The sequence below is a fragment of the Hemibagrus wyckioides genome, linkage group LG18 (genome assembly GCF_019097595.1).
Source record: "Hemibagrus wyckioides isolate EC202008001 linkage group LG18, SWU_Hwy_1.0, whole genome shotgun sequence".
Taxonomy (NCBI): Eukaryota; Metazoa; Chordata; class Actinopteri; order Siluriformes; family Bagridae; genus Hemibagrus; species Hemibagrus wyckioides.
In genome coordinates, this window is record NC_080727.1 from 13,183,163 (window position 1) to 13,204,874 (window position 21,712).

Consider the following 21,712-nt stretch of genomic DNA (forward strand, 5'->3'; position numbering starts at 1 on the left):
GTCTCGCTGTGCTCCACTGAGGAGCTGAACTGGAAACCCCACACTGCACTCATATAAATACTTCACCCCTAATTCAATTTTAAACTGAGGATGGAAGAAAAAATGAGTTGCCTTCTCCGGCAGATTCACTTTACTTCCATTAGCCATCACCTACAGCCCTGTTGTAGTTCTCGCTCATAATGGAAGAAAGCCATATTGTAAAGCCTGTCGTTTCCCAGGAAGAGGTTTCCCCAGTGGATGAATGAAACGGGATATGTTGCAGCAGCTATGTCTGCTCTCGTGGAAATCCTGAGCCTGTAATTCTCCTGAAGCAGATTCATCCCAGGAAGAAAGGTTGTTTCTACTCAGCTCTCTAGCCAAGCATCAGGATGCGACTAAGCCTTCGAGAGATCATGCACATGAGAGGGAAAACATGAAAGTCATCATCACTCTGGTTCTCTCAAACAGCCAGTAGGATTTTTTGTCGGCTTTCGGATTATTGCAGAAAATATGAAGACTGATTGCAAAAAATAAGAAGTTTGTGATTTTTCTTTTCATTAATTGTCACGTTAACATTTTGAAATTTTGAATACAATCAAGCAGAAGTAAAAAGCTAGGCTACAAATGACACCAGGGTCACATGACTGTGACATCATCACCATCAAGCTTCTGACAACTCTTTCAATCATCATGTTCCCTCATCAGGATCCTCTGTGCTCTTTTTGTAAATGAATCGGAATGACCTTAAATGGTTAATCTTAAGAAATCTAACAAAATAATACCCATAGAGTCTGCTACACTACAAAAGTACATGAGTAGTATTTGTGTATACAGATACAAAAGCTGGATTTATTCAACAGACCTGAGGTTCTGAGATTAAGGCAGGAAGAAGTCCTCATAGGACGACTTTATTGCTTCTGAAAGACATTCGAATTCAGTGAAGACGAGAGTCGCCCTTATCCATCAATATCACTGCATCAGGGCTATGCTGCTGAATAAGCACAGATGAGCTCACGATGTCTGATGAACACACCTCAATTTCTCCTTTACACCCTTTATATCAAGGGCATCACTGAGCTCCTTCGTATGGAAATGCAGCAGGAAAACAGACACAGCAATAAGGACAAGAACTAAAAAACCATGCAGCCTTCACTTACATAACTGTCACAGTGTCACAGAACTCGTGTTGCCTAAGACAAAGAAATGTAACCTGCCAATGAACAGGCCAATCTCACAGAGAAACATGATAGTGAATCTGTGTGTTATTAGAGTTTATCACCATGCTTTTGTATTCTGGATTCTGATTGGTCAGAAGGTGTCATTATCAATTCTATAGAAACGCATTACACAGGGACTTGTATGGCAGATGATCCATGTAAAAGTAAATCATCACATCACCCCATCATTGATTATTTTCCGATAATATCACACCTTTTTTTCAGACTAGCTCTGAATATTCCAAGCATTCATGTTTAGGCATAAATAAATATTATCTTCGGACATCAATTTTGCTCTACTGTTCCTATCTATCTGTTATCCCCCAAAATCTGACATCAACCATATGAGGACAGCTTCTTCTGTAAGAGTCCCTCTCATTTGGTTCACTTCTTAGGCTGCTAGTTTTGGATTTCTGTGAAGCTGGAACCGGTTTGAAAAAATAACTGGAAGTGAATTCATTTAAAGGTTAACATCTACAGAAACGATCCAAAGCGAGGTTTGATGTGTGTATAGTCATGTCTGCTTCTTCATTGGAGTCTCAGCTCTTGCTATTCTGTCTCACATCATCTCATAACCCCCAAGGCTGACATCATTCATTGGAGCTGACCTTTAAGGCAGAACGTATTTTATACACAGATTTATAGTTTTGGCCCCCTCTGCTTTCTAATACGGCCTTGTCAAACTGAGAGCAGCTCAGAGGTCGGCACACAATGCTGAAATATCTCTCACACACACACATACAATAGACCTCTAACGGATCATCACAGGATGTAGAAATATGCTCACACTTCACCAGGGCTGGTCCTTCCTGTATACAGTCCTTGTTTTGTTTTTTTTCAGTACTGATAATAATGTCTGAAGTGAACTGTTCTTATTTTAGTAAACTACTTAGACCTTTAGGTGCTCTATTTTATTCAGGTAAAATAAAAAAGTCCTTATTTGAACATTTTTTGTGCTTATCTCGTGGACTTTGGTGTTCTGTAGTGATGTATATCTGTCTGCTGCCAAACCTTTCATTTAACATATCCTATTACAATTCTAGCAATGTTCACACAGTACTATGTGATGCTACTCTGGAGTTCATTAAAAGCTCTACTGTTTTGTTTTATTTTTTAAGTATTCTGGCTGGACCAGTATTCTAAATCCTAGAAGAAAGACTTCATTTTTATATCATTGTTGATGGTTAAATCATGATCTGCTAATGAATGACATGAACCTCATACTCTGTACAACAGCAGATGAGCTGAAAAGGATGCAAATGCGGTTCAACAGGTTTAATAACAATCAAGGCAGAGGTATCTAAAATGTTAGACAAAGTCAAAACTCAGACAAGGGTGATGTGATGAGCAAACAGGAAACACTAGGCAAACCAGACACGTAAACAGACAGACAGGCAGACTGGCTATCAAAACGTGGTCTGTTTATTCAGGTGTATCTTTGGCCAGGTGTGCATGCTTAAAAGTCTGGTGAATGTGAATGAGAAAACTGCAATGGGTTCTGGGTATTGTAGTCTTTAGAGTCAGGAGCGGCCATGTTTACCTGCCTCTCTGTGGTCTGGGAAGTGTCTCCTTGAACATTACGATTTTTATAACTGATATTTGTCTATAACAGATGCAAAAAGTGAACACAATAAACCAAATGAACACAGTGCAAAAGGAGTTAAGGCAAGAGACCTCGAGGGCAGTAGAAAACACACACACACACACACAGACACACACACACACTCTTTCCATTCTTTTATTCAAAATGCTTTCCTTTGATCCTCTCACCCCCTCAGGCTTATAGTTGTCTTACTGCCCATGAAAAATGATCAAAATTAAAGACTCACACCATTTAACATAAAGACAAGCCTAACCTTGGGCCTTACTAACTCCCATTAATTCCAAGAGGTGCAAGACAAAGCGTCCCGTAATTACCTATAATTAATTCCTGTTTCCTATTAGAAACCAGTGCCAGTTTATACATACAGGTGTACTCAGCAGTGCTTGATATACATGTTCAAGCAGTATAAATTTGCATGCTTCTAATCATACAGAATAACCAAAGTGATGGTCTTGATCTACATCTGCATACACACTGGCAGCATTTTAATGATTCAAATTTGAATAGTGTTTGGATACTAGCCGTTCTGTTCAAAGAGCAATGTCTTTATTTCTTTAGTGGTTTCGGGTTTAATTAGCTAACCTGGTGTGACACGTCTGCTACAGATCTTCGGATGAGGTGAAAGAGTAAAATGGTAGAGATGTAGGTTTCATACCCATCTCCTCCTGAGAGCTGGAATGTTCTGGAAACTTAAATAGTTTGCACATAGGGACACACAGCAGTGCTCGGAATACCTCATTTGTTTTTGGACTATTTTTATATTAAATGCTTTATAGCAGACATTGATGTAGATGTGGCATTATGAAGGCTGAGCTGCTCTCACTCTACTCGCTGTCAGAGAGATGAGGAGGAAGAAGAGCCACACGAATGTGAAGTTGAATTCTGCTGGTTGGATTGCAAGCCTGTCAGATTTACTTTGTCAACATAGCAAGCCATTTTTCTTTTCCCCCCTAAACTCTACTTGCATTCTGCTTACGCTTGACCAGTGTTACTGCTGTACTAGAAATAAAATTCCATCAATCAGCAAAAACCCAGAAGCATCACACTTCACACTTGGGGCCTGGGGGACGGATTAATACCAAATCTCTAAGAAAAAATTTATCCAACATGGCTACCACATAACATCGTCTCACTGACTCCATTTGGGGGACGTGAATAACTGTATACATTTGTTTTGTTCGTTAACCGTTATTTTAAAAAAATGCCACTGACCTTGCAGCCTGACCAATCACTTTATTCTTTTCCCAACAGGTTTATTGCGGTATTCTGTAAATTGATGGCACCTCCCACTGCCAGTCCACTTGGCGTTTATTTCAGAGAGCTGACAGGTGTTTGATATTGAGCCGGCTTGGCTGGGAAGTAAGAGCAGAGTGTTGATGTCTGTTATGTCTTTTCCACCTACTGCTGGCTCGCATCCACTTCGTCGAGTCAAGAATGGCAAAACCCGAGAGGTTTCAGCAGACGGTAATGCTCTACAATACCCTTAAAAAATGATTCAGTGGAAACACGAGACACTGCATGCGCTGGAGTCAGGTGTAGCATTTCCATTTTAACTGTTTAAGCAAGTTTCATTCTCTCACAGTTAGAACAATGGCTCTTGAGACCTAATCAGGAATAATTATTTAATTGCATTGACACAAGAGATAAAGGTTTTCTTTGAAATATATACATGAGGTATAGTGAAATTCTTTTCTCAGCTTGGCTTGTGCCTTGTTATAGACTGGCATTCTGTGCAGGTTGTACCCTGCCTTGTGCCCTTAGCCTCCTGGTTTTAGGCTCCAGGTTCCCTGTGACCTAGTAGGATAAACAGTCTAGAGAATGGATGGGTGGGTGGGTGGATGGATGGATGGATGGATGGGTGGGTGGGTGGGTTTGGATGGATGGGTGGGTGGGTGGGTTGGATGGATGGATGGATGGATGGATATCAGCTTGTTAGAAAGCTTCAGTAAGAACATACAGTTGCCGTGATACAGTGCTCTTGGAGCAGAGAGGGTTAAGGTTCTTGATCAGGTGCCAACAGCAGTAGATTGATAGTGTAAGGGCTTGAACCTGCCCCAAGCCTTCAGATCAGTAACTCGATGCCTTAAAAAATGAGCCAGCACTGCAATATCTAATCAATATTAATCAATACCCTATAACAGCAGCTCTGGGTAGTGCTGCCTGGAAGGAAAAGCACAGGTTTATATTGATGCACTCGTTCTAATATGTTATCATTTTCTACAGTTACAACTCATTCACAGGATCTTATTCACATACATGTTGCATTAATGAATTTTAAGTAGCAGTTTAAAATAAATAAATAAAAATGTTGCTTCGGTGAGGATTTCAGAAGCAGCACCTTGTCAGAGATAAAGCTGTAAGTCTTCCAGCGCAGACTTCATGCTTCACAGTTTATAAGTACTGCAAAGACATCTTTTTTATCGAGGTTAAAGGGTTAACCTCAAACCTTACATAGCTTCATATGATACAGTAAAAGAGGAAAAAATGGGCTTCGGTGTGGGTTTTAAGCCACTATTATGCACTTGATCCTGAGTTTAAAGAGCAGCAGAGCCCTGGAGGCCAACGATAAGCAGAACTGCAGTACATGTGAAGATGCTGTATAAATGGGAGGCAGGGTGTCCGTGTCCTAACTGAAGGATTACAAGAAGATCAGGGAAATTAGATCTCTGAATCCACTGAGAACATGCTGAGACAGGAGGAATATTAAGGTCCTTTCAATACAGTATGGCTAGAGTTATTAACCTAACTGTAATTACTCATCCTCAAGCTTAGTAGGGTTTCATGTTTGTGGAAGGTGTAAGCTTCTAGCTACCACCTCACCATTCTGCAAACCATTACACAGTCTCCTTAAAAGACATGTGCCGTGTCTGTTCACTGCGTAGTGTACTATTTGATGTGCGGCCAGCTTTTTAGTGTTGTCCTAGTTCCAAATTTTTAATTGTTTATCTAATGACAAATCATAATGATGTATTTCTGGAGCAGTCACTAATCAGTCTTGTCTGAATCCTGCCTCCTGTTCCCTACTCACTGCTCTGTAGAATAGTCTATATTGAAAACAATGAGTGAGGGAGTGATTTCAGACCCAGTAGGGTTATCGTCGTTCTAAAACCTGCCTCGAAGCAGCACTAACACTGCTTTTAACCCCACATTAAAAGCAGCGCTGCCAAACGTGGACAGTGTGAAATGATGACTTATCAACAGAAACTGAAGAGCATGTACCTCATATCACGTGCTTTATACAGTCACAGTGTTGTGTAAACACTAGCTGTAGCATTAGAGGGAAAAAATAAAATAGTACTATCAACTGGTGACGGAAAAGGCACCATCTGGAGTGGAGAGGAGACAGATTTCTTTTTTACAGTTATGTTCAGAAAAGTCTGTTCAGGACAAATGAGATGACACAGTCAGAAATAACCAACAGAAGCTGGATATCAGCAAACGCCTGAAATTTTGGAACAAATTTTAACAATGAACAATGCCTGCTCAGATACAATGGCAGACCAGTCCATTTTCCCCCTCACCAATGCAAAAGTGTTAGACAAGCCATTATTTAAACAGGTCTGATGCTGCATTTATCCAATCATGGTAGCTCAGTGTAAAATATCAGATTATGAATAGCCAGGATTAATTGGTAACCCTGGGTGAAGTATGAGCAGTGTGAAATAACGATTTTACATTTATGGGATTTAAGGAAAGACCCTTATCCAGAGCGAAATACATTTATCTCATTTAAACAACTCAGGGTTAAGGGCCTTGCTCAAGGGCCCAGCAGCGGCAGCTTGTTCGGTACTGGGATTCATCAGTCTAATACCTTAACTACTGAGCTACCACATCCCAGGGGTACAGATAACCCAGAGATCTCTTCACGCAGGGTTTAATATGACCCAGGGTTAATTATTTCAAGTGTGAAAAATCGTTTGGCTCAGAATGATTCAGATGATGACATCCAAATTTCATACTATATCCTCATCTGAATATGCACCATTTGTTATGAGTCAGCTCTTTAAGAGCCAAATCAAATATATGAGCCATTTGTCCCTTTCTGCAAATGTCAAAATGTTGCAAGGTATCTGGTTCAAAAATGACAAGAAGTCATTCAAGAGCCAAAAGAGTCAGTTTCAATTGATGAGCTTAGCTTACAAATTTTAGAAAGATCACAGATTTGAATCATTTCTAATATACAGTCCTTTAAATTCTTTCATTTTTAAGTCAATCGAATGCAGTTGCAACCAAGCTAGGTGCTAAGCAAAAAAGTTTGCCTTCAAGAGAGTACTGTGGCTGTTTCCTCCAGTGTGTCATACAGTGTCAGAAACCACATCAGCAAGGAAGCAAATCATACATGTCATGTAAGTGGAAAACAAATAAAAGCAATTAGCAGTGTGTTTCTTTATCTTCCTGCAGCATGAACACTGCCCTTAGCAATATAAATCGTGGTCACACCAATAAACTACCACAGCACACATTTCATTTCTGAGCACTTGGGTTAACCTCATCCTCAGATCTCAATGCTGTATTTCACCTTCTGAATATCTGAAAGGTTAAGGCACAGTGTGATTCAAAACAACGGTCTTAAATAGATAAATTTAATTTGACTGATTTATAATGTGTATGTAAATTGCTGTGCTGTGTATTTCCATCAAACAGAAATACAGTGAGGTGTCATCACGTCACTATTGCCAGTCTGGAGTTTCAAGCAAGTGCTCCATACAGACCTCCAAACAGGATTAGAAACAGAAAAACACATACTGTGCCTTTCACGACAACCTAAAAAAATCTGTGTCCTGTCAAGACAATGATCTTTAAGGGGTCTACACAGTACACCCTCAGTGTTCTAATCCCTACATATCATAGTACACTAGATTTTTAACTGCTGGTCATAATTTACATGATGAGTTTATTGAGGACTTACTTACTAAAGATGATATTAGTACACTAAACATAAACAGATCAGGCATAACATTATGACCACCTGCCTAATCTTGTGTTTGCTGCCCTTTTGCTGCCAAAACAGCCCTGACCCGTCATACACTGTGTATTCTGACACCTTTCTATCAGAACCAGCACTAACTTCTTCAGCAATTTGAGCAACAGTAGCTTGTCTGTTGGATCGGATCACACGGGTCAGCCTTCGCTCCCCACGCGCATCAATGAGCCTTGGCCGCCCGTGATCCTGTCGCCGGTTCACCACTGTGCCTTCCTTGGACCACTTTTGATAGATACTTAAAATTAGCAGTCGTGCAAGCTACATACAAAATGCTGTTTCTTCATTTGTGTCTTTTACACTTTGCTTAGACTGTTGCAATTTAAACAAAATATTTTGCACAATAAGAATGAAAAAAAAAGACCTGTATGACCTGTCAGATTGGAGTGAGTCCTTTTTACAATGCAATTGATTAGCAAAGCGCACGCCTGCTGTCAGCACAATGGTTAGTAATGACCACAGTCAATGAGAAATGTTTTCAGTCCAGCTGAGTGAAGTAGGAAACAGGTGACACACAACCAGACCATGCAAACAACACCTGACTGTCATAACCTACACATGCTTTATGAACATCCTGCTCCAGATTTAGTCCCTGCTTGCTATTAAAATAACCTCCACTCTTCTGGGAAGGCTTTCAACTAGATTTTGAAGCATGACTCTGGAACTTTGTGCTCATTCGAGCCATGAGAGCATTAGTGAGGTCGCGTATTGATGTCGAGAGGAGAAGACATGACACGCAGTCTGTGTTCCAGGTTATCTCAAGGGTGTTTAGGTTAGGGCTCTATACAGGTCATGCAAGTTCTTTCACACCACACTTGGTAAACCATGTCTCCATGGACCTTTCTTTGTGCACACTACACTACTATACGACAGGTGAAAAGCAGTACACCAAAGCAGAAGTGTGTCTGAGTTCTAAGTAGGAGAGTAGGCTTCTGCAGAGATTCTGTGTTACAGAGCCATATGGGACTGGTGAAGAAGAGGTGTCAGAATAAAAAAAATAGCAAGTGCTATAGGTATTAAATGTCGTTCTCTGTGGTTAAACCTTGAATGTTTAAACAAGCATTTTTTGGGAAACAAACACTTTTTGCGGTCGTTGTGATGTTGTAGGTCACATGACAATTCCAACACGGTGGATGTAATATGTCCTGGTTGTCTTCATACTACACACATGTACTGAACTGAATGTCACAGTACACACTAATTTCAGACACACACACACACACACACACACACTGTCATGCTGGAATAGGTTTAGTCTCAATGAAGGGAAATCTCAATACTAAAGCATACAAACACATTCTATACAGTTGTTTGCTTTCACCATTAGGGAAGAACCACATATGGGTGTGATATTGATGTCCACATGGCTATATGGTGTTGTTTACTGAGCCTAGTACTGCTGTAATAACATTCTGCAATACACCAGAATTAAATAAACAATATATTAATTTTAAAAAATCATGATTTCACTGTACTGGGTAAATCACGAGACTTAACAGGTATGCATTTTGTAATACTCTCTACACCAAAATAGCAATAAACATTAGTATTGTGTGTATGGTGTTGAATTCTGCATTCTGATTTTGCCAGAACAGCAGTGGTGCTGCAAATCACAGCTTTAGATTAATGCACTTGTTCTAATAGGTTATCGTTTTTATAGTAGCTTATACATGAGTAACTATTATTATGTCTATTAAGTATAACTTGCACAAGGTCATTGCACATTATCTCACACGAATAATAATTAGATTTGTATGTTATTTATTTATTAAAGAAAAAAATAATAATAAATTATATGGTGAGGTGGGCAGCATGGTGGCTTAGTGGTTAGCACTGTTACCTAGCAGCAAGAAAGTCCTAGATTCGAATCCTGGGTTCGAACAGACAGGGCCTTTCTGTGTGGAGTTTGCATGTTCTCCCCATGCCCGTGTGGGTTTACTCTGGTTTCCTCCCACAGTCCAAAAATATGTACATTAGGTTGATTGGTAATTCTAAAATTGCCTGTGTGTGTGGTTGTCTGTCTATATGTGGCCCAATGTGTGCTGGGATAGGCTCCAGCAGATCCCTGTGACCCTAATTAGGAATAAAGCGGGTATAGACGATGGATGGATATGGTGAGGCTTCCTTTATTTAACATTATGAAAGGATAAAAAAGTTAGATTTCTGGGAGTCTAATAGATTTGTGTTGCAGGAATGTGGAAAGAGTGAAGAATAAAAAGATCCGGATCCGGCCTTGTTCATAATTCAAAGCAGAGTCCTTCACCTATGACACATGTAGCTTGGGTCTCATCTTTGGCAGCTTGTGGAACTGTCTCATTTGTCTTTATTGATGAGGTGACTGTCAGTGCCAGCAAGTGAACGGTGAAGTACAGCATCACAGTGCAGGCTTCACCACTGAGATAGAGGCTTACAAGGCAAGGTAAATCAATCAAATATTTCTTGCTTTTAACATCTTGTTGTGTAACAGGGTTTAAAAGCTCAGCTTTCCATCATAAACCATTAACAGAGATGTGTCTACGGTAGATGGAAGCGTGTTGACATGAAAGTGAAGGGATCCAATCAAATCAAATTGCAGCCAAGATTCTGAAGCTTGTAGCTAAAAAAGAAAAAGAAAAGAAAAGTGTACAAAAGATTGCCAGTAAGCAGAGTCTTAGATCTGAGGCCATGGCCATTTCAGTCTAGTGGCAAGTACAATTACCTATGGTCTCTACTTTATTTGCGTCCTCTAATTGGGAAAATTGTACAACTATATAATCTAATCTGATCTAATGGAACATAATCAGTGGAACTGCTAAAATAGTTCATGGGGATGGAGTTTGGTTCAGAGGTGTCAAGAGTCAAAAAACGAGGTGCTGTGGTATAACACCATTAAACCTAATGCTGGTGTATTCTGGTGTATGTGACGTCTGAGATCATCATAAAATTCCAGTTTTAAAATGAAATAAGACAACTAGGAACCCGAAACAAAAATGGACAGAATGCAGTAGGTTTGGATGAAATAAGATTATCAAAGCATTGACTTGTGTCTGGTTTTGTTCCCCTTGCACAGGACACGCCTGGCTGCCCAGACATCTGCTACTCCAGGCATCTCACTCAAGATTAAAAAGTGCTTCAGAGCCCTACAGGAAGTGTACGTTTAGTGCTTGAAAAATCATCTCAGCACAAACCTTTGTTTGGAAGAAGTGAAACTAATGGGCGCATTTTCAGGTATACTGTACAAAAATACACCTTTTGAATCAAAAAATGACCGTCTAGCTAATCTATCTAGCTGCCTTTTTCCTTCTAAATTATTAGCAGATCATTAAATAAATCAGCTGAAATGATGACTATTGTTGCACTAGCAGATTTTTCTCTATCACCCGGGTTCATTTCCTGGAAACACATGCCCTCAACTTGACTTAGTGGTTTTATAACTGTGACAATAATGATATGATAAAATAGTTCAAACAGTTCAATAAATACATTTCTGAACAAATAAATTATTAATAGTACTTAGAAAAATGCAACGGCTCCACTCTTAACTTTGCTTGCTAAGCATCACAGCTGACAAAGATCTAGGTATGAACTAGGGCTAACCAACTATGGCACATGTCTGTTTTGAAGTCTGGAATTTCCAGCAGCGTTGTTTAAAGTAAACACTGAGACGTCAACTTACTCTTACATCGTCCACCATGAGGTATTTCAGACAGAGCATCATAAAAATCAATGCAAAAATATATATTCTGCAATCCAGTGCTTTCGAGTGTAACGGTTCAATGGAAACAACCATCAGACCACTGTACTGAAGTATTCTTTTTCAATGATCAATGAGCAGGCTAAAATGTTCGTAATCTTCATCTTTATAGAATATGGGATCCAGTCAAGGATGAAGTGCCAGTACATGGCAGAGCACAATCACACACACAGACTAGAGATGTCAATCAGCCTACAGCCCAAGTCTCTGAACTGAGGGAGGAAATCCTCAAAGCATGCATTGTAAGGTAGAGATACATCTAAAACATGTTTCCATTTGAAAAAGTTTGCTTCTTCAGTGTTGCACTGGTGGTGAAATCTTTGATCATCACGCACTCGCCTCTGACTGTGTCCCAGTTGTTTGGTGCCTCAAACAGACTTGCTTATATGGTTTCTAGCACAGCATGACACACTGTTGCGTAGCTCAACACTGTAGTAGCAGCCATCTTGGATCCTACTTTCTCACTCCTCACATTCTGCTAAGCATTTATATGATTTTTACAAGCTTAGAACAAGCCAGTCATGTCCTAAGATGGTGTCAGAGAGAGAGAGAGAGAGAGTGTGTGTGTGTGTGTGTGTGGTGGGAAAAGAACAGTGGCTGTAAATACACACATTATAATTCATGCAAGTTTTTGCGCCATGACAATATAAGCATATGCAGTTATGTATGCTAATCAATAAATCTTAATCAAGGACTTGCCTGGCTAGGGTGATATTTGGAGTCATACGGATGATATGTGCGTATGAAGTGTGCGACTTTAAATTGCATTTGCTTCCCATGTGTGTTGAGTGCCTGCATGTGTGTGAGACTGTTAATTAGTACAGGAGCCACATTCCTCACCCACCCCGCCCTCAGAGCTCTGTCTGCATGTGTAGTGGAGTGCTAGCGTGATAAATGCTAGCCTGACAGATCAATCTAGTCAAAACCGTCACCATGGACTCTTTGCTCCAGTCACATGCACCTGAAACACAAGGATTTATCGCCCTAGTGAGGAACTGAAAAGAACCGAGCAGCTCTGCTGTTACAGTGGAAAGGCAGTGATGAGGAAGCAAAAGAAGTCTCAGAAGGATTGTGCACATACTCCAGCACTGGACCTGAATACAAAGAGCTGCAGGTAGATGCTTTGGTAACAATCACATATACACACACACACACACATACACACACACACATGCACACCCACACACATATGCAGTGCTTGTGGAAATCGCTGAGATATACTGCACTGAAAGAGGATCAACTGAACAATAGAGTGTGTCGAAGGTTCAGAGCAGCTGAATACATAAAGCATGCAAACAGAAGAGAGAGGCGCAGGGTGCGCTGCTCACACTGCAGCCTCGCATGAAAATGACATCAGCTTCAAAAGCGTAAAGCATGATCTCAAGTCTCAGAAGAACCGAGCGCTTACTTAACCAATCATCTCCAAGTCCCCACTGACCCCCCTCCTCCTCCTCCTGCATCTCCTCCTGCATCTCCTGGCTGAATGAATCTCGGACTAATGCAGCTGCAGCATGATCTACAAACCAGTCTGCGCGTGTCTGGGTGATGCGTCTGTGCGGTGCCATCCTCAGATTTTGCAGGGATAACAGAAGAAAACCCAGAGGCTCTTTACCTTGCGCCTGCGGTCCCTCGAGCGGTTCCTCTTCTTGATCTTCTCCTCCTCTTTCTCCCTCTGCTCCTGGGCCGCGGCCTCGGCTAGGTCCTTGTTCTTGCGGATCTGCTTGGCGGCTTGCGCCATGGTGCCGCTGTGCCCGTATGCCTCAGTGTCCTCGTGCCAGTCCTTGGGCCAGTGCCTGCACCAGTTCCTGCAGGTGCAATGGCGGCGCTAAGCCCCTGGGAGGGAGCGCCTTGCGAGGTGGCCGGTCCCAGGCAGCACGCCGCAAAAAAGGAGCTGCTGCTGATGCTGCCGTTGCCGCCGCCTCCTGCCTCTCAACCGCACCGGAGCATTCCCCTCCCCCTCCTCTCTCTCTTTCTCTCTCTCTCTCTCTCTCTCTCTTACTCTCCCACTCTCACCCTGTTTCTCTTGTTCTCTCTCTCTCTCTCTCTCGCTCGATCACACACACCAGTCAGTCACGCAGTCTCAGGATCAACACTGTGAGGATGGATACTGCAGCAGCTCCCTTTCTCTCTCTCTCTCACTCTCTCTCTCTCCCCTTCCATCCATTTGTCAGCAATCGTTCATGCACAGCTCCAAAATACATACAGTTATGCACTCTGTATGCACTTGATGTTAGCACATATGCATATCAAAGCAGGATTTCCATTTTAATACTGTAACCCTTTACATTCCAGGCTTAAATTGGCTTTAATCTGTACACCATACGGCCTGACATTGCTGTCACAAACGGAAAAAAAAACAACCACATTATAAAACAATTATTTGGTCATGTTTTGAGATCTTAGGAAATCTTAGGAAGCATAATAAGACGTGTTCCCCAGTGGCACTACAGCCACAACAAAACTCTGGCAGTGGTAGACATTTTTTTATTAAAATCTCAGAGATTGAGCAGCGCTACAATGTCTAAAAGCTGTGTTATCTAAAAGCCACCAACATGAGGATGGCACAGGATGACGTGAAGCTCGTGGAACAGCTACAGATACTGTAGTGGTATAAAAAAACATGCTAATGGGCAGGAAAAAAACGTAATTAACTTAAGCTTACTTTGAATAATGTCCATACGCTTGGATCAATCTTACTGATATAAGCAAAGCGTAGAAATTTTCTTTAGTCACAGGTCTATCGTAGGTGAACTTCAAATTATCTGACATGGAGAGCGTGTAATCATTTCTCAGTGTTTTAGAATTTAGTGTATTATTTAGTGTGATATAGGCGGCATGGTGGCTTGGTGGGTAGCACGTTTGCCTCGCCCCTTCAGTGTCCTGGGTTCGATTCTCGCATGTGTGTGTGGGGTTTGCATGTTCTCCCTGTGCTTGGTGGGTTTCCTCCCACAGTCCAAAGACATGCTTCTAGGCTGATTGGAGTCTCTAAATGGCCTGTAGTGTATGTATGTGCCCTCTGATGGGTTGGCACTCTGTCCAGGGTGTATCCTGTCTTCATGCCTGATAATGCCTGAGATTGCACAGTGACCTGAGAATAGATCAGATAAGCGGTACAGACAATGAAATGAAATAAAAAAAATCTAGTGTGATAAACAACAATCTTAGAAGAAAAAAGCCTCAGTCACAGATATTCAGCTGAACACCTGAAATTCATAAATGTCACCCTGCAGTGAGGTGGAGGCCAGGCAACATAAAGAAATGGCTAGAGCATCAACTTCCACATGTGGCAAATTCAAAAGAAAAGGCTAAGAAGCAATAATGGTCCCTGTTTTTTATAATTTCCTCTACTCTCTAATGTTTACTGCTCATAACAAATGCCTTAATAAGGGCCTGATGATTATAGCACCGTAAGAAACATTAAATGCACCTGATAAGGAATTAATGACACTAAAGTCAGACACAAAAGAGACACCGCCATGTGAATGTGTTTCTGAATGACGGAGAGCTGAGGGGTCACATGACCTGCAATACATCATCATTATTTGTTGTCATTGTGCCATCTGTAACGTTACTAATATGATATACACCAATCAGCCAAAACATTATGACCTAATATTGTGTTGGTCCCCCTTTCGCTGCCAAAACAGCCCTGACCCCTCAAGGCATGTACTCCACTAGATCCCTGAAGGTGTGCTGTGCTATCTGACACCAAGATCCTTTAAGTCTTGTAAGCTGCGAGGTGGGGCCTCCATGGGCTCCACCTCGCAACTTACAGGACTTAAAGGATACTTTTGATAGATTCTGACCACTGCAGACCGGGAACACCCCACAAGAGCTGCAGTTTTGGAGAGGCTCTGATTTGTCTAGCCGTCACAATTTGGCCCTTGCCAAACTCACTCAAATCCTTACACTTGTCCATTTTTCCTGCTTCTAACACATCAACTTTGAGGACAAAATATTCACTTGCTGCCTAATATATCCCACCCACTAACAGGTACCATGATGAGGAGATAATCAGTCTTATTCACTTCACCTCTCAGTGCTCATAATGTTATGCCTGATCGGTGTATCACATTACAAGCTACTAGCCTTAATCTAGTAACAGTCTAGCTAGTGAAAGGTCACTAATATTGTTTGTAGTTTGTCATTTATGCAGTTGTGTAATCAGCCAATCATGTGGCAATGACACAGTGCATCAAACCAGAAAGATACAGATCAAGAGCTTCAGTTAATGTTCACATCAATCATTAGAATAGGGAATAAATGTGCTCGTGACATGGTTGTTGATGCCAAATGGGCTGGTTTGAGTATTTCAGAAACCATAGATCTCATGGGATTTTCACACATAACTCTCTAGAATTTACACAGAATAAAAACTGATGTTAGAGATCTGAGGAGAATGATCACACTGGTCTGCACTGACAGGAAGTTGAGTCTACGCCCATGATAGCTTCAGGTTCTTGTTCTTTCCTGAAAGGAGTGGAATCACAGTTGTAAAGAGTGATTATATTAGTTACTTTATCCTTCCGGGCAGCTCAGACCCGTCTGGCCATTCTTCTCTGATTTCTGTTATCAACAAAGCGTTTATCAACAAACTGTCACTCACACAATGTTTCTTGTTCTTCACACCACTCTGAGTAATTTCTAGAGACTGTTATGTGTGAAAATGCCAGGAGATCAGCAGTTTCTGAAATACTCAAACCATCTCAGACCATCTGGCACCGACAACCATGCTACGATCATAATTATACTTAATGTTCATATCCAGTATCAGAAGCTGAAACTCTCTTCCTGCATCAGCATGATTTTTTACATTGTGCTACTGCCACGGCTGATTATATATATAAAAGTACATGAATGAGCAGGTGTACAGGCTTTCTTATTAAAGTGGACAGTGAGTGTATATCCTCTAACATACCTATTTCCTGTTCCTGATATTCCAGACATCATCACTGGGCGGTCACCTGATCATAAGATGGTTAACCTTTGATGCATATTTAACCTTAAACCTTTGGTGTCCTAGCTTCTTTTTCATTTTGATTAAAAAAAAGTTATGCAAATACACATACAGTATACACACAGCTGAGATGTTAGAATGAGAGAATACCTCCATCTGGTGGTGCTTTCACAAAGGCTCTTTCTTAGATTTTAGTCTCTGCATAAAGTGACTGATGATCAGTTCGAGACCAATCATTGTACACATGGGTGGACTTCATATGGGGTGTAAACATCTCCAAAACTACAGCTCTTGTGGGGTGTTCCCAGTCTGCAGTGGTCAGTATCTATCAAAAGTGGTCCAAGGAAGGAACAGTGGTTAACCGGTGACAGGGTCATGGACGGCCAAGGCTCATTGATGCACGTGGGGAGCAAAGGCTGGCCCATGTGATCCGATCCAACAGACGAGCTACTGTTGCTCAAATTGCTGAAGAAGTTAATGCTGGTTCTGATAGAAAGGTGTCAGAATACGCAGTGCATGACAGGGTCAGGGCTGTTTTGGCCGCAAAAGGGGGACCAGCACAATATTAGGCAAGTGGTCATAATGTTATGCCTGGTCGTTGTACATCTTAAATTACATCCCACAAATGATCTGTGAAGTTCTGTCATTTTACCAAGTTCACTTCACCCTGATCTATCTCCCTTAATATTTTTATTTTACAATGCATATGTTTTATAGTTGTTGATTGACGCTAATTAAACAGGCGTGGTTAAGATGATTGACAGTCCTGGTCGTGACCGTCTCACATGAACATGCATCTCGACTATTTTGAATCTTAGTGCTCAGAGTGGAGAGTTATTTGTCGTTTTTACAATATTTTGCTCTTTTTTATGTCTGTTTTCAACACCAATGACACTGAAATAAGAACTGAGGCTTAAATGGTCAATCCTCTGGAATGTGTGTCCAGATTTTTAGTCACCTACCTGGAAATTCTTCACATCTGTTTGTCTCGCAAAAATGGAAGGCCACTTCTAATCACAGTTTTATGTTGTCCTGTCATGTACAAAACGCTCATTAAGGAGGCATAACAAATAAAAAGATAAAGTTTAGACGGAATCAATTTCCACATTATGTAATAAAAAGCTAGACTGTATCCCACTACTACATTTTCTCGTTGAAGCTATAAAACCACTGGACAGTGAAAGCCCACGAGTGAGACCAGCAGCGGTCTACGCATCCTGTCCCTTGCTAGAGTGAACACAGGATCAGTCTGAATAAGAGGAAAATTAATATTTTTGGTTTGTATATTTTTTTTTACTTTTTTTCCCCAAAACATAGAAGCACAATAGAAGAATTTAGAGATACTGTAATTTGGATTATTGTCATTGTAATAGAAATAGAAAGTTTATACATATAAAGGTCCAGACATATAGTCTATAGAACGTTAAAAAGATAATAACATCTACAAAACTATAACTTCTGTTCGGATAAGCTACTGATTCAGTCTTCCAGACTAAAGCTATTATCCCAGCAGTCCTGTTGTGGAGTGTCGTCATCCGCTGTATTGATGACCACCGTGGCGTATTCAGATTTTTGTTCAAACTTCGTCACATGATCAGAATCTTTGTCCAATTTGGTGAACTTCACTGTGGAGTAACATATGTCCTGTTCACCAGCCTGAAAAAAAGCACAGAATTTACAGAATGTATTACGTTGTTTAGGAGCATTTTGTGTGTCATTGTCATATTTAAAGTAGAAAGAAGAGACTATACTTCTGCTCTGGTGTCCTCTTTCTGAGGAACAAGAACTTTGATTTTAGCTTTGATGATGATGATGATGATGATGATGATGATGAAAAAGGAAAAAACAAATGGATATTTTAGTCATTTAGGGCAAAGGTTTGTATTCACCATGGTTTTATGAAAATAAGAAAATGTACCTCTATCTTAACGTATGGAGCCACTTGAACACACTTACATTTCATACCTAACATAATCTGAGTGTGTGTTTTAAAAGCTCTCAATAAAACCAAATGCAATCGAACCCAAGACACTGGTGCTTTGCAACAGGCATATACTAGAAATATACTAAATATATCAAATGCTAAGTGTACTATATTCAAACTTTTAATCAGTGTCATTAGTGCAAGATTTCACAATGTAATTAGTTTACATTAATAATGCTCCAGTTCCTCTACACCAAACTTCACAAACCATGACTTAATAGAGCTGGCTTTGTGCACAGGGGCCTTGTCATATTACACATGTATACAATTGTATAACTTTTATTGCAAAGTGTTTGGTGGAAGACAGATTAATGGGTCGGTGTGATAGTCAGGTATCCACAAATGTTTGTCCATATTGTGTACTAATCCCTAAAGAATGATTTGTAAATTCCCTGTTGTTCTCTAAACTTCAAAAACAATATAGCATCAGTAAGACAGTACCTGTTCGGGACATAATGACAATACATGTTGTGCACTGACAAACCAGGAGGAGGAACAATACGCCCATTACAGACAGTCCAATGATAGTGCAGCAATCTGTAAGAGCAAATTCTGTAAGACGACAAATGGCAGTTATGTATATCTGTTTGTACTTTCATAACTCTGATGAAACACGCTTAATATACAGAAAAGTATACAATTCCTACTCAGGGTATTTGGTGTCACTGTTTGATTTCCTGTGACAGAGGTGAAAATGTTGAGGCAGCAGCACTCAGGAACAGAAAGGCTTCCATCACTGCCACCTCCAAATAAATGAAATAAAACCACAGTGTCAGATAAGCAGAGATGATTGACAACATTTGCTTTGTTTAGTTTTGCACTGGAGCTACAAGGAAATCCAGCTTCAAATTCAGTGACCTCTTTATTGCGGTGGATCCGGAGCCAATCCCATGGGCGCAAGATTCCTCGAGTGAATCAAGCGTAGCCAATTCACCTAATTTCATGTTTTTAGATAGCTGGAGAACTTGGAGGAGCAGCTCACACAGAGAGAAGATGTAAAACTACATACAGATAGTAACTCAGGCCCTGAGAATGGAGCTGTGAGGTGGCAATGCTACTGACTATAACCCTTTTATTTTCTCTGTCTCTTCTGGGTCTCACATCTTTACACTGAAAAAAATGACAATGTAGCAACTGAAATGATCTTAAATATATATTCATACTCTCCAGCGTGTCCTCTTACAAGCTTGCCATAAACCAAATAGAGGATTTTTTGTAAAGGATTTCTTCTTATTTGCGCTCTATTTTAAACTTGTTTTTTATTTTCTTTTATTACCACATAATTTACATCTGTTTAGAAAAAAATAGCAAAATTCTCATCTAACGCAACAAGCTACAATCTTTTCCATAGGAACGACTAGACTAGATTTAAGTATATTCAAGATCATTTCATTTGGTAAGAATTTTTTTGCAGTGTGAGCTCTGCATCTATTTTAATTCAACCTGAACCGTATAGTAATGCACAGGAAGTGCTACTCTTAATAGCTTAATAGTTATATATCTTTAATAGATTTCAGGGGTGTTTTGTAATCATGTAACGGGAAATCTGTTGTTTGTTTGCTTGTTTGATTGATTGATTGATTGTTGTTTTATTTTTTTCTATTCACATATATTCCCAAAGTATATGGATATAATAAGAGTCGTTTAGAGGAAATGAGAGAATTATAATTAGGATGTGTTAATTCTATCTCTCTCTCTCTCTCTCTCTCTCTCTCAGGGGTCTCAGAAATTGAAACGCGCTTACATATCTTAATCTTCTAATCAAAGTTTTTGGCATCAAATATATGAAAGTTTGCATGGATATTTGCAGGAAATTATTCAGCTAGATGGACTTCAGCAGTTTCATAGATCCAGTGCAAATCTACACAGTAAACTTCAGACACAAAATCCCTGACTTTTTGTCTGTATTGCCATCATTTGATGTGGAAATCACGAATGTTTTCATTAAACAGCTGCTTCAAAAGGGCTAACGGTAATAAAGCTGGACAAATGCAATGATATTGCCCTTGATTAAGGGTTGATTAACACAAGAAACCATCATGAAGGACTATAACATCTGGATAATTAAATGTTGTACCTGCACTCAGTAGCATAGCGGTCATCCCCACTGAAATATAAACAACATTCATCATCTATATAAAAAAGTAAAAGCAAACTTTCTAACATTTTTTTCAGTATTAATATTTGAACCTAAACTATTTAACATCACACATATTTGGCTCTGTAAATATTGCTATAAATATTGATTTTTATTCGATACCTGCTTTTGTAAACATATTCCCAATCCAAATTATTCAGAATCTCTCACTACCAAAGACAAAAATAAGGAAGGTGTTTCATACTTACAGAAAATGTGCTGGTACATCAGATGGTACATGATTGAGAGTTTTGGATAGTCCAGGAGCAGCACAAACACCTTGTATGTAAACCAACCAGCAAGAGAAGTGAAACAGGAAATAAGGGTTATATTCTTCACTGCTTCAAGCCCCATCACACAAGTGTCACAAACGTTCCCCTCTTAAGTCTGAGAATTTTTATTAAAAAAATCCCTACTTCTTATCAGAAGCCTAGAAATCTTGTATTTAGCCCTGTATAAACATTTGGACAATACCTGTTTAGTGAAATAAATCATATCATATCATTTGTTTTTACAATCCTCTGGCAATTTAAAAGCTTTGTCCCAAATTGGCCTGATAAATAATATTGTATAATTATACATAAATACGCAGTAACAGGTAATCTATGGCAGTGTGTAAGTTTAACATATGAATCAATGCCCTGGGATGAGGTTTGGGATTGATATTTTACTCAGAACTCTTTTTTAGTGAATCAGTTCATATCACCAATAAGATCTCTGTAAGATGAAGAACAGCATTGTATATTCAGGTGGTAAGTATAGTGTGAAGAAGGAGGTTTACATCATAACAGCAGCAAGCAAATATAGAAGCAGGTTTCTGTATAACAGAAATAACAACTTGCAAACAGAGATGAGGTGGACATATTTTTTCCTGACCATCATACCCAACCAAGGGTTTTCCCCACACACTTGTTTACAATCCCTTTGTATACTCTAGCTTTTCACTGTAACTAAGATGTTCTTTCTTCTAAACATGTTCATAAAGACACGGTTTGCCGAGGCTGGTGTGGAAGAAACTGACTGGATTTCACAGATCCCTGACCTCAACCCTTAAGTGGAACGCAGCAGAGATGTTCTACTTTCTAGTGCAAAGCCTTTCAAGAAGAGAAAAGGAGACCAAC

The 21,712-nt window shown here is 40.1% G+C and overlaps 1 protein-coding gene across 6 annotated transcripts in view; it reads right to left on the minus strand.

Annotated features, from left to right (window-relative positions):
- Positions 1-13,535, minus strand: part of ank1b (ankyrin 1, erythrocytic b) — a 91,374-nt gene extending 77,839 nt beyond the window's left edge. For 3 of the 6 annotated variants that reach the window (XM_058415356.1, XM_058415361.1, XM_058415355.1), the window contains exon 1: positions 13,126-13,532. In XM_058415356.1, coding sequence (XP_058271339.1) covers positions 13,126-13,251 — 126 coding nt within the window. In that variant the 5' untranslated portion in view covers positions 13,252-13,532. Of the gene's footprint in view, positions 1-13,125 lie in introns of all 6 variants that reach the window. The other 3 variants (XM_058415360.1, XM_058415358.1, XM_058415359.1) reach the window with 3 other exon arrangements.
- Between the last annotated feature and the right edge of the window lie 8,177 nt (positions 13,536-21,712).